Below are 13,680 nucleotides of genomic sequence, written 5' to 3' on the forward strand. Positions count from 1 at the left end.
TGGTAATGGATATTTGTTAACAGTACTGAAATACTTGCTTAGCTATCCTTACAGAGATGTTTTTTTTCTGATCTCTCTTTTCTTGTAATCCCTAGGATACACAACTTATCAAACTTGAAAATGAAACAGCTCAAACCTCATTGGACATAACAAATACAAATAATAAGCTGAACATGCTTCAGAAGAATCTTTCAGAACTGGACAAGGAATTGGATGAGTTAAACAGCGAGATCAGTCATAGTGAGACTGAGATTGCTAAACGTAACCTCCTGATTGGACGCAAACAGGGTACCATCAACTTGTACAACAAGAAATTGGAAATGATGATTTCTCAACTTGGGGTATGTTCTATTTTTTTCTTGGGTTGCTCAGGGCAATATATATGGCTTGCTATCTCATTTTTATACCAATTCTATTGAGCTTAAAGATAGCACTAGCCCATAAACATCTAGTATATTCATTAATTAGTAAGGATATTTAAATGTATCCCCCATTCAGTTCTGCACTCTAACCATCACACATTAGCCTTTCTTTATGTTGGCATTTATTCTATTCAGCTGCTAAACAAATCTAGATGGAAACATTATTAAAGCAACCAATACTTGAGCAGTTCCCGTTATTCAGTATACAGCAGGAATAATTAAATGAATCCAGATGGAACTTGATAACTTGGACTGGAAAATGAGAAAACCAATGCTCTACATCTGAAAAATGATACTGATTGTCTGTATTTGCCAAAAGCTAAAGGAGAGAGATGACTCCTACAGGTGAAAAAAACTGGAGGAAGAAAAGCATAGTTTGAATGATTACATTAAGAAAAGTGAAGAACCCATATTGAAGGAAGTCGATCAAGGAAAGCATTTGAAAACAACAAGGGCGAAGGCTGATTATATAAAAAAAGAAATAATCTAACCAATTTGTTAATTGGAAGAATATGCCAATACATAATCAATGCTTGAAGGATTGTGGAAGAAAATCCAATAAAAACCCCACATAGAATTGGTTGAGATCAGGAGTATTAAAGAAACTCAAAGCTTTATTTTAGTGGCTCTATAACAAGCTTTGCCAACTCATTGCATGAAAGTGAAATTTCAGCCTGTAACGAACAACAGCAAATGACCTCTTTGTAGTAAAAAGAAATGCACTGTATGTACCAATTGTGATTGTAACTTTTGGAGCAATATCATTATATAGGACTCCCTCAATGTTTGGAAATTTTGAATTTATCAGATTGAATGCCCCGATTGTCCAAAAAAACCCAACAACACCTCACCATTCTTTTAGGAACTACCTTTATTCTCAGACTTGACTTTAATAATTTTTAAGTCTTGGTTAGGATTTAAATTATTAATCTACCAATCTCTGTGTGTTAATTTAATTGTGGATTATCAATAACAATTTAAACTGCCTCTCAACATGTATTTCCATGCTTTAATAATCTATATTATTATCCAGTGCACATGGGATAACTTTCTCTTTTTAGGAAGGATTCCCTAAACCAGGACAAAGTATTTTATATTAAATTTAAAAAAAGATGTTCATGGGTGGACTTTAGGTATTAATGGAAAAGAATGCATGTAGCTCAGGGTTGAACTGTGGAGTCCTTGGTGTTCTCTGAGCTTCTTTGTTTGTTTGCAGACATTTTGTTACCTGACTGGGGGAAAATGTTTTTCAAACTGTATCGAATGCAAGTAACTAAATCCAAGTCATTATATACTTCTGATTCAAGGGACAAGAATTGGGGCCTTTGGAAATTGAAATAAAAAAACTCACCAAACAAATAGATGAAATGGAATTGGAGGTAGTGAAGCTCCAAAGACACTGGATGAAGCAACAGAGGGAGTTAGTGAAGCTTACTCAAGAACGAGAAGAGCAGCTGGTTTCCTTAGATATGCTAAAGAAAGAGATCACAATCAAGGAGCAAAAGAAACTACGTGTTGAGAGTAAGTGCAACATGTAAGTGCAACACTGGATCGGGGCATCAGAGGCCTTTTCCAGGCCGCTGCTGCCTGGATCTGAGGCCAGGGGAAGCTTCCATGGCCCCCCACGGCCCGATCCAGGCTCTGGAGGCCTTTTCCAGGCTGCTGCCGCCCAGATCTGAAGCCAAGGGATGCTTCTGCCCCCACCCCCACCCCCCATGGCCTGATCCAGGCTCTGGAGGCCTTTTTGAGGCCGTTGCAGCCCGGATCTGTGGTCAAGGGACACTTCCGCAGCTCCCTCACAGCCTGATCTGGCCTCCGGAGGCCTTTGCCAGGTCGCTGCTGCCCAGATCTGAGGCTGGGGATGCTTACATCGCTCTCCGGTGGATTGTTTCTGGGTGGCAGCAGCAGCCTGGAAAAGGCCTCCGACGTCCCGATGAGGCATCTGGTGGGCCACGGAAGTGTCCCTCAGCCTCAGATCTGGGCAGCAACAGCAGCAGGAACTGCGGCAGAGAGGAGACAGATCTTTTCCAGGTGAGTCTGATGCGGCAGGAAGGTAGGGGGAAACATGATGTATCTTAGTGGAGGGCCTAGTGATGGAACAGGCCCCCAAGGCCTTCCCCACCGAGACACCTCATGTTCACTTAATGAGCTGCACGCGTCTTAAGCAAGGGAGTGATCTTGTTTGAGGTATGAGATTCACTCTACGAGTTTTCGAGTTACAAGTGGAATGGGCAGGCTCCATTCCACTCGTAACTCGAAGATTACATGTATTTTAATGCCATTTCATTTTTACATATATTCGGTTCAATATTTGTCTGATTCTTAATCTGGGATTTTAAAAAGCACATTTATTTTTATACAGTATGCAGATTTTGAGTGTGCAGACTCGATTTCCCCCCTCCATTCCTGCTGATAGTATCAACTTCCCCATATATTACACATTTTATTCCAACCCTTCCACCTCTCGTGTTATTTGGACCATTTTACATCTTAAAGAATTTTATCCTGTCCTTTCAGATGATATTCAGCAGGAGAAAAATGAACTGAAGGACATTGAGCGACACATGAAAAATATGTCTAATGATCTGGTGAAGCTGCATTTATTGATCAATAAGAATAGTGAGAATTCTAATGAGTTACAGCAAGGAAACACCATCATGGAAAATGAATTTGTGCGCTCCCTCAAGGTATTCCTTGGCCTAGATTTATTTCTCACAAAATCAGGTTTTGACTATGTTTTTCAGTACTGCTAAAACTACAAAAAAGGAGATTTTTATAACTAGCTTGCATCCCTTTGTGAACAGAGAAGAAATGACAATATTTCACAGTAAAAGACTGCATACGTAATATAAATAGTTGGTCTAGATCAGTGATGGCGAACCTTTTAGAGATCAAGTTTCCAAACTGCAACCCAAAACCCACTTATGTATCGTCATGTGCCGGGTGGGCGTGGCCCATTGGGTGGGTGTGGCTGCGGTGGTAACAGCAGACGGGGTGTGACTAAAAAGTTCAGTCAATTCCAACTTTGCGAGACCTTTTTTTTTTCCCCGCAAGAAGTTGAAAATGATTGATTGAACCTTTTTTTTTTGCACACGGCGGCAGAGGCCTAAAAGCGAAAAGTTTTTATAAAACCCAGCTGAAGGCCTAGGACTGGGGCAACAGCACGTGTGCCCACAGAGAGGTCTCTGCGTGCCACCTGTGGCATTCATGCCATAGGTTCGCCTCCACGGGTCTAGATCATTCAGTTTCTAGAGCAGCGTTTTCCAACCTTAGGAACTTGAAGATGCGTGGACTTCAACTCCCAGAATTCCCCAGCCAGCATAGCTGGCTGGGGAATTTTGGGAGTTGAAGTCCACGCATCTTCAAGTTCCTAAGGTTGGGAAATGCTGTTCTAGAGAAGGAGGCAGAAAGGAGATCCTCAGGAAAAAAAATACAGATAGTCCTTGACTTATAACCAAGATTGAACCCACCATTTCTATTGCTAAGTGAGACAGTTGTTAGGTGAATTTTGCCCCATTTTACAATCTTTTTGCCACAGTTGTTAAGCGAATCACTTCAATTGTTAAGTTAGTGACATGGTTGTTAAGTGAATCTGCCTTCCCCATTGACTTTTGTTGTCAGAAGGTCACAAAAGGTTGGACGCTGCAACTGTCATAAATTTGAATCAGTTGCCAAGCCCAGACTATGGGGCTGCTGCAATGGTTATAAGTGTGAAAAAAGTTCATAAATATTTTTTTTCACTGCTGTTATAACTTTGAATGGCTATTAAATGAACTGCTGTAAGTCAAGGACTACCTGTAATTAACTTATTTCTCAATAATCTTGACTGGTTTTCTGATGACATCAAATAATCAGCTCTTTGGAAATAATTATAAGGAGAAGCATATTGAAACAAAATAGCCAAACTTCACAAAGATACTGAATTGTTTAGTTTGATAGGCTAGATAAGACATGTTAAGAATAGACTTCCAAGAACACAAGCTCTGATATGTGAATATATGTAAAGAAGTCAATGAAGCCACTATGAAAAAATACTAATGAGATAATTCTCTACTAGAGAATTATTTAAAAAGGGATTAAAATAAGATTACCAACATATAATGCCCACATATAAATCTATAACATTAAATTCTGTGCACACTGTTTGTCACTGCACCTAGATTATGTAAAATTGAAAAAATAAAGGCAATTGAATAGTTACGGGACTGAACTGACTCACTTTCAAGGAAAAAGGTAAAAAGAAAAAGTACTAGAAGATAAAACTGCAAAAGATGGAAATATGGTGAGAGAGGCAAACTTTTTCTCCTTGTCTTATTGTGCTACTATTTTCATCATGCAATGAAATTATATGCAAGATTTAAGACCAATAAAAATGCTTCTTTGCACTATTAGGTGTAGTAATGGCTACCAATTTCAATGTTTTCTAAAAGAGAATTGGGCAAATTTAGAGACAGAGCTATCTGTAAGTTGAATTGGCTGTATCTTGCCCCCTACACCAAAAGCAGCACCATTTCAACCATAGAACAAAAAGAAATACTGAAAGAAGATTATTGCAATCCCATCCTGTTTGTAAGCATCTTGGAAGCATTTAATTGGCCTTTGTGCAATACAGAGACTTGAACCAGGTAGGCCTTTGGCAGATGTAACAGGGCTTTTCTGATAGTCCATTGCTAGGCCAGTCTGATAATTATCCTTCTTCTGGATCATTTGTTTATTAGAAGTAAATAAAAGATACAATGCACATATTCCTGGCTCTAGATATCAGAGAGAGAATCAATTGAGATGCAAGAGAAACTGGACCGACTCCATGAGGAAAAAGAGAGGCTCCTGAACAGTCTAGTAGAGGCAGAGTGAGTTCTGATTTATCATATTGTATCTGAACGCTTAAATAGTGCAGGTGGAAAATATTCATGACTTTTTTGAGAGTCCATTTTCTAGGTTGGGTCATCAACATGTCAGAGCATAGTAGACACAGTGAATGCAAATCAGATAGTGTTGCAGCTTGAGAGATAAGCAAGCTGCAACTAGAATAATTGAAGGTAATTCATGAATTATCCCGATGCAGGTGTGTAGTGGAGAAAATAAATGGAGAAAATAAAATGGAGGAAATAAAACCCTTTTCCTTTCTGTCTTTTGGACATGATCAGAGTCCAATCCAACTCCTCTCTTTGTCTAATAATCCTACCTCCAGACAAAGCCCCATGAAACAACACCAAGAGTATACGCTTTGCTCACCCACTCACAGTACAGCCTAAGGGCAGCCCTAATAGGGAATTGCAACACAGTAACAAGGTAAGAAAAGGGAAGCGGTGGCTCAGTGGGTTAGGACGCTGAACTTGTCGATCGGAAGGTCGGCAGTTTGGCGGGTCGAATCCCGAGTGCCGCATAGCAGAGTGAGCGCCTGTTACTTATCCCAGCTTCTGCCCACCTAGCAGTTCGAAAGCACGTAAAAATGCAAGTAGAAAAATAGGGACCACTACGGTGGGAAGGTAACAGCGTTCCGTGTGCCTTTGGCATCTAGTCATGCTGGCCACATGACCACGGAGACGTCCTCGGACAAGCGCTGGCTCTTCGGCTATGAAACGGAGATGAGCACCGGCCCCTAGAGTCGGAAACGACTAGCACGCATGTGCGGGGGAACCTTTACCTTTACCTTTTAACAAGGTAAGAAAAGCCCAACTTCCATCCTTGGTCAGCCTGATTATCATAGCATTCCATCTCCTTAATAATGGGTTTCCCCAGCTTTGCTGCTCTCCTGAAAGGGCCACTTTGTGTAACAATAGGAATCAACGCAGGTGCATGGTCAAGAACCTGCTTTGCTTCTCCAGAGGTTGCCAGCAGATCAGATATCTACAATTTCCTGCCCTGTAGCCTTCAACTTCTGTAAAGACTCTTGCTTTCCCATTGTTCAGGGTCCCTCTTTCCTGCCCTGTAAAGCAGTCATTCAAGGTCCTTGCAATAAACATGTCTCCTTCTCACTGTTATGCTCTGTACTTCTGAATTTTCCGCAAGCCAAATGCCATTCTAGATTACATTTTAATGCCATAATTGTTATTGCTTTTTTAGTTTTTGTGTGGAATCTACAGGTGGAATATATTTTCATGACATAATGTTGGGAAGAAACAGATTCCTGGCATTCTTTGTACCTAAAAGCTAACAGTAGTCATGACTGTGTTCTCCTTTTCTTTTGATAGAATATGATTTGCACGAGTGTCTTGAGGTGCAATTTGATAGTGATGCCAATTACGACAATTGCACATCTGCTGTTTCCATATACTATTGTCTGCTAGGGTTCTGCTAGCTTCTTCCTTGTTTTTCTCCCCTCTGGTATTTCAGATGCCAGATGATGCAATGGGAGAAGAAGATACAAATAGCCAAAGAGATGCGTGCTGCAGTGGACTCAGAAGCCGAGCAGAGTGAGATCAGAGCCATGAAGTCAGAGATTCACAGGATGCAGGTGAGACAGGAAGTGCTGGGTAGGCAAGTTTGCTGGCTACCCAGATTGGCAGAAGCACCACTGATTTCAATCAAAGTAGTCTAAGGTTTTGCATCATGAATACGTTTAACCCAAATAATATATGATATGTACTTACCCAATCTGCTGTTTCTCCTTTCTTGATGTACCCATATATTGGAGAAAAGATTGTATAGAATAAACAAGTGGGCCTGGGGGATATTTTTGGCAGATTTAGTTCCAAGATTTGTAACAAGCCTAACGGTACTTTGGGTATGATAAAGGATAGTGCCTCTCTTGACTCAGCTTTTAGTCACTTCATGGACCATGTAAACCTATTGACAGCATGGCAGAAATGTCTGCCATTAGCTTTTTTCTGAATGGTTTTTCAACATTCCAATCTAGTCTACAACTCTGATTTTCTGGAAATCTCCCGTCCACACCAGACCCAATCCTGCTTAGTTTATAAGCCCAGACATTTTTAGTACAGAGTGTTACATGATAGAGATTGCTACATTCCAGTAACCTTTGCACACCATGCAGTCCAAATTTTGCTAAATGCAGAGAATCTTTAAAGGGTAACTGCCCAGATTCTGCTTGCAAAACTTTAGTGGTTGAGAGTCTGTTATTTTGTTGTTGTTGTTGTTATTATTGTTGAACTTCAAGCTACTCTCTGCTCACCTTTGTAAAATTGGCTAGATGCTGCCACCTGCTGTGAAGCTGAACTAGGATATAAAATGTAAATTAATTTTCAGATATATTCAGTGACTATAATTCTGATTTTGATTTAATATTTCAGAAAAGATATATTGGATCCAGACAATAGCTAATTTTGTGATAGGAAAGGCATTAATAACTGCTGAGAAACTCAGCATGTCTGCTATCTATCAGAAATGTGGATTAACATTTCAGGGAGGTAATTTATTAGGCCCTATTTTATGATGTTTTGCAGTCATCAGTAAGATGCTTCAGATATTTGAGGTATGTTGAATTCACTAACAGCCCCAAAGATTTGTAGATTCTGCTGATCAGTGTGGTGGTACCCTAGTTTTAGAGTTTGTGAACCATGTTATGCAAAGCTTTGGGCTATAGATAATTATGTATCCATGGCTACAAGGATGTAGAAATATAGCATCTGATTCATGGGTGATGTCCAAGTATATTCAGTTGGCTTGCTTCCTTTCTGAATATAGGTAAGGTACCAACAGCTGATGAAGCAGCAGGAGAAGTTAATGAGAAATATGGAGGCAGCAGTTTCCCGCCGAGAAACAATTGTGGTTCGTGCTGAGGGCCAGAGCAAAATGAATAAGCAAGTCCTGACAAAAGGTGACTTCCACTACAAGAAGTTGGAGCTTAAAAAAAAGATCAAAGAGACCCAGAAGGTCAGCAAGTAAAAATTGTTATTACAGATCATTAGGGAATTACACACACACACACAGTATCTGACCAACTTGTTATTTGTAGAATACTTGCTGAAATAGTCTGGAGAGCTGAGCTGGTAACTCTGCTGCTCTCTCTTGTATATTAATGCTCTACTTTCAGCTTTCTAATATGGAAATTAACAGAGCTCATGGCCCACTGTGTCTCTAGTGGGACTGATTATGCTATCCTGGACATAATATTTTTGCTCCTGCTTAAATGCAAGATTCAGTAAAACTATAAATGTCAGCTTATACTGCTGTAAGTCAAAACAGTAACAAGGAATCTTTTAAAATCAAAAGTGTATTTGGTGAGCAGGAACAGTCCATTTTTTCAGGATCACAGCAGCAGCTTGAGTAACTTGAATGCATAGATTCATTCTTGTCAGATGAGGCGAAAGGAAAAAAAGCCCATCTATACTGTCATCTATGAAAGGAATATTTAAACTTGGTCAGCCAACTGGATTTAATTTATCAATTCTAGACAGAAAGCAAAGACCAGCAGCATCTGTAAGAGTGAAGCAAGATTTGCAAGATGGCAGATACAATATTGCAGTGCAAGCCGCGCCCATTTTGCATGTGTATGACACACATAGAAAAAAGGCCCTTCTTGCCTCAAGAATTTGCACTCACCATCTTGCACTTTTTCACCAACATACTCTGAAGACATTGCTATATTTAGAATATTTAGAAAAGTTAAACTATGAGTGATAAATCAGGAGTGAGAAGGTTTTCCTCTCGCACATGATTTTTTTAAAAAAACAGGAGGGGAAACTTGTTTTTGCCTTTGTTCTGTACTCATTCTCTCAGTGCATCTTTTCACAGGCTAACACCAGGTCAGGGGAACAGAAAATTTCCAGGAATTGAGATTGGAGATTCAGGAAAAATATAGTAGTCTGGAAATTAAGGCGCTAAATGCAGATTAGAATTTTGTTTTATGGAGAATGATTTGGTTATGCCATAACTTTGTGCTGCCTTTATTATACCTTGCTGTATTTTGTTCTCTCAAATTCCTCTAGACAGTGTTGGGGGAGCCTGTCTTTGGAATATCTCCAGAGGCAGGGCATTGCTTCCAATGGGGGGAGGGGCTGTCAACCCCAATACCTAGCACAAACAAGGAAGCAAGAATTACTCAGATTTCTGTAGAGTGTTTTTAATGTCATGATGCCAAACACTGACATAGATTTTCCAGTCCTCATTTAATTGATATATTTCTGCCCAGCTTCAATACAGAGTAGTACTGAAACACAGGCACTACTGAACCACTATTAAGAAGTATACCATGAGCTCACTGAGGGAACATAGATTCAGAACCGTTGACCAGTTATATATTAAGTGGAAAATAAATGCTTCTCTTGAGCATATAGATGCATTTTCTTACATCATGAACATCACTGGAGGTTGGGGGAGGAGGAAATCACTTGTTAAGGGTATTATAATGTATGAAGTTGCCCTGAGAATTTATAGTATGCACTTCTCTCACAGGAATGACTGGTCCTGAGAAAGCGGTTGATTTCTTCTTATATTCCCCTAGAATACTGAGGAATGCAACAAAATCATAATTCAGCTTGACCAATCACAGAAGAACCTCCAGGTAGCTATTATGGAGAAGGAGACAATGCTTTCCAGTAGGAATTATGAAGCAGAAGAACTTGATGAAAATATAGAACAATTGCAAGCAAAGAAACGGCAGGTAACAAAAGTGGTCATTTGTGCAGTGCGTGTTCCATCTCTCTTTGGGACTAATTATATATGGTGGTAACCTTGTATACTCAACTTGGAATAGTTGCTCCATGCTGAGGAAAAATGTACCTATTCATACATGGACTCCTAATAACAGGATGCTTTGTGTTTGACATGTCTGTTGTATATGAAAAAATAAGACACCTGAAAATAAGCCCTAATGTGTCTTTTGGAGCAAAAATTAATATAAGACCCGGTCTTTTTTCGGGGAAACACAGGTATGAGTTACCTTGATGAGCTATGTGTCTGAAAAGACAGGGATTAAAACCAACTGCTGTATAGTTATCTACTTGTGCATACAAATCTGCAAGTATATTAGTGTTTAATTTTATTTTTGGATTTCACTGACAGCTCCCACAATGCAAGTTTTTTCTGGGACCCTGTCTACTTAAAAACAAGCTTAATCTTGTATTAGGTAAAGGTAAAGGTTCCCCCCCCCCGCACATGCGTGCTAGTCGTTTCCGACTCTAGGGGCCGGTGCTCATCTCTGTTTCAAAGCCGAAGAGCCAGCACTTGTCCGAGGACGTCTCCGTGGTCATGTGGCTGGCATGACTAGACGCCAAAGGCGCACAGAACGCTGTTACCTTCCCACCGTAGTGGTCCCTATTTTTCTACTTGCATTTTTACGTGCTTTCGAACTACTAGGTTGGCAGAAGCTGGGACGAGTAACAGGCGCTCACTCTGCTACGCGGCACTCGGGATTCGACCCGCCAAACTGCCGACCTTCTGATCAACAAACTCAGCATCCTAACCCACTGAGCCACCGCGTCCCTTAATCTTGTATTAAGCCCAGGCTATCTAAATTTTTGCTCCTCGGTTGATTTAGTTTCAAGATGCATCAGAGAGGATTTATTCCTTCCTGCCTTGCCTGCAGCCTTTTGTCTCTAGTAACAAATTCAATGTTGCTTTTCTAAGAACCTTTCAGATATTGTGTCCAATCAGGCACGAGTGAAGCACATGCAGGCCGTGAAGGAAGGGAAGTACAGCCTACTATGTCGTTCTGAGATAATGGCCCGTGTTGAACATCATAAAGTGGAGGAGAGACTGCAAACTCTTCACGTCGTTCTCCAGCAGATTGACCAGGAGTATCCTCATTATCACAAGACATTGCGCAGAATTACCCAAGTAATAACTCAGAAACTGGAAGAACTGAGTGCCCAGGATCAAGCTGAAGAAAAATAGAGCTGGACATTTTCAAAATATAAATGTGAAAATAACCAGAATGTTATTTCCTGGTATATAGGAAAGAGAAAGATGGGGTATGGACAGGGTAGCTGTGGGCTTAAAAAGAAGTGAGTCAGTTTTATATTCACATTTTGCTTTTCCCATTGCACTGTTTTTCTGTCCTAAATAAAAAACAGGTACTTCTGTTAATCTAGGAATTCAGCAAACTTTCAATTCTTATTTGTTGGAAGGAATGTTGAAATTTTCCATAGAATAAAGAACGCTTCTGAAAAACATTCAGATTCCACGAGAGAACATTATGGCGAAATGTAACTGCAGAGCTTTCCATTTGATTCTTCTCCCAACATCTTCCTCCTTTCCTCAGCCCTTGCTTCCTAGACAATGCTAAGAGACCTCCTCTGATCAGCAGCTGACAAGATAAAAGCTCATTTAAGGAAAGTTCACTTTCTCAACACCACATGAAGAAAAAATTCCAATCAGCAGTCAACAGGGGATAAGATTTCCTTTTTCTGGGCAAAGTTGTTCAACCCTCATGACACTGGAGGATGGGGGGAATATTAAACCTCAATATGATGAAAATTCTCCCATTTTCATTTAAAATGCAGGGATCAGCTGAGAAGGAGGTAGCTGTAAATTAGATGTTCATGATAATGTGTTGCAGAATTAAGAGACTCAGACCTCGGAATCAAAAGAAGTTTGTTTTATTTTGCATGCAAAAGGTTCAGATTAGAAAGCAAAGGCAATGTCTGAACAACTTTCCAGCGAACAAGCAGGTACATTTATAGTTTTCAAAAGTCACAGAACACGGAAAGGTAAATTATTAATTCTGATTGGTTACATGGATTCTAAGCCCCCTTCTAGCTCATCCCTAGCCCCCCTTTGCAGTGCGAAATTCTAGCTAAATATCGTGCAACCACTGTTTCTGACAATGGTCACAGGCCCCTTGCTAGCATCTAAGTTTCCTGTGCTATCTCTGTGGTTGAGTATAAGCGAGACATATGTGGTTAGCTGTAACTGAACTCCGGGACACCTGTCTCAAAGGTCCTCCAGGGGTGAATGTGTGGTCTGACATTTTCCATTTCCTGGTTCTTCTTCTAACTAATACCCACATTACTCTCTATGCCTCCTACCTCACACTTATGACATACAGCATCCATAGGTATTATCTATATTTTCCTTTATGGCCTGCCTCATTCCCCCCTGTTGAGACTCAATTTCCATTTGGACAAGGAGTCTCACCTTTCATGACACTCCTTTGTTTCAGCAACCAACTCTCGTTTCCCCGGCAAGCAAAGATCAAAAACAATATATATATTAGGACAGGTGAACAGTATAGTAGAGCAACACTTGGAACTGGCACTTATTAAGACAAAGATAGATAATGACAAGCAAAGAAAGCAAGAAGTATTTCATGAGTTAGACTTCATCCTCCTCAGGCACTCTCTCTAATCCCCAAGGTCCAATTCGCACATATATTCCATCATCCGGATCCCTTCTTTCCCTTGGAATCCTAGGTGTGTATCCATCTTCCAAAGATCCCTCGAGCATAATCAGTTCCTTTTCAATCCGTATCTCTTTCATTGATCTCACAGCCAATTGCTTCATTAAGGGAATTACACACGGGATGAAGGCTAATCCCGTGACTCCACAGAGCAATAGGAACAGCACTTGCTTGACCCATGCGGTTCCTGGCAACCATGAGAACCATTGGTCAGTTCCCTGGAGTCTCTGGCTAATTCTGGATGCTCTGTCTTGCAGATCCTTTGCTACCTCTCTGACCATTCCTGACTTATTCATGTAAAAGCAGCATTCTTCTCCTAAAAAGAGACACAAGCCACCTTTTTCAGCTGTCAGGAGGTCTAGGGCCCGCCTGTTCTGCAAGACTACTGCTGCCAAGGAATCTATTTGGTCTTGTACTTCGACCAAGGTCCCAGCAATCTGAGTTAGACTTTGTTGAAATTCCTCAGAAAGCTGTTGAAACTGAATTGTAGAATGGGCTAAGCCTCCCACACCTGTTCCTACTGCAGTAGTTATTCCTAGGACAGCTAACAGGGGTATCACTAGGGGTACCCTTTTTTGCACATGTCCTATGAGAGGAACAGGGAGGGCTTGTTCACCCTTAACAACACCCATCTTGGGGAAAAGGTGTACAAGAGTACAAGTGCCAGTCCAGTTTGTAGGCAAACACACATATGCATTTCCTCCACACAAGAAAAAGACTCCATTTTCTTCCAAACACACAGCCATACTCATAGAAAAGGCATGGAATCTACGATCATACTCATTGCTCCACACTCCCAAAGTCCCTGCCATGAACATGCCAGTCAATGGCTGCAGAAAAGATTTTTGACGATGACCTCTTAGTGTGTCCCTGAAGTAGGGAGGTTCAAATAAATACCGGGAGCTTCTATTTCCATGGGGAAATGGGACACAGAATCCCTGTAGTGACTTGCTGTAC

General features: G+C 40.6%; 1 protein-coding gene across 1 annotated transcript in view; it reads left to right on the plus strand.

Annotated features, from left to right (window-relative positions):
• CCDC40 (coiled-coil domain 40 molecular ruler complex subunit) overlaps positions 1 to 11,592 on the plus strand; it is a 31,585-nt gene extending 19,993 nt beyond the window's left edge. Inside the window, exons 13-20 of the mRNA XM_083357239.1 lie at positions 96 to 341; positions 1,730 to 1,943; positions 2,940 to 3,109; positions 5,181 to 5,272; positions 6,759 to 6,879; positions 8,070 to 8,258; positions 9,829 to 9,987; positions 10,953 to 11,592. Coding sequence (XP_083213365.1) covers positions 96 to 341; positions 1,730 to 1,943; positions 2,940 to 3,109; positions 5,181 to 5,272; positions 6,759 to 6,879; positions 8,070 to 8,258; positions 9,829 to 9,987; positions 10,953 to 11,219 — 1,458 coding nt within the window. The 3' untranslated portion in view covers positions 11,220 to 11,592. The remainder of the gene's footprint in view (positions 1 to 95; positions 342 to 1,729; positions 1,944 to 2,939; positions 3,110 to 5,180; positions 5,273 to 6,758; positions 6,880 to 8,069; positions 8,259 to 9,828; positions 9,988 to 10,952) is intronic.
• The last annotated feature ends 2,088 nt before the right edge of the window (positions 11,593 to 13,680 follow it).

This window comes from Vipera ursinii (genome assembly GCF_947247035.1).
Source record: "Vipera ursinii genome assembly, chromosome: 2".
In the NCBI taxonomy this organism is placed as follows: Eukaryota; Metazoa; Chordata; class Lepidosauria; order Squamata; family Viperidae; genus Vipera; species Vipera ursinii.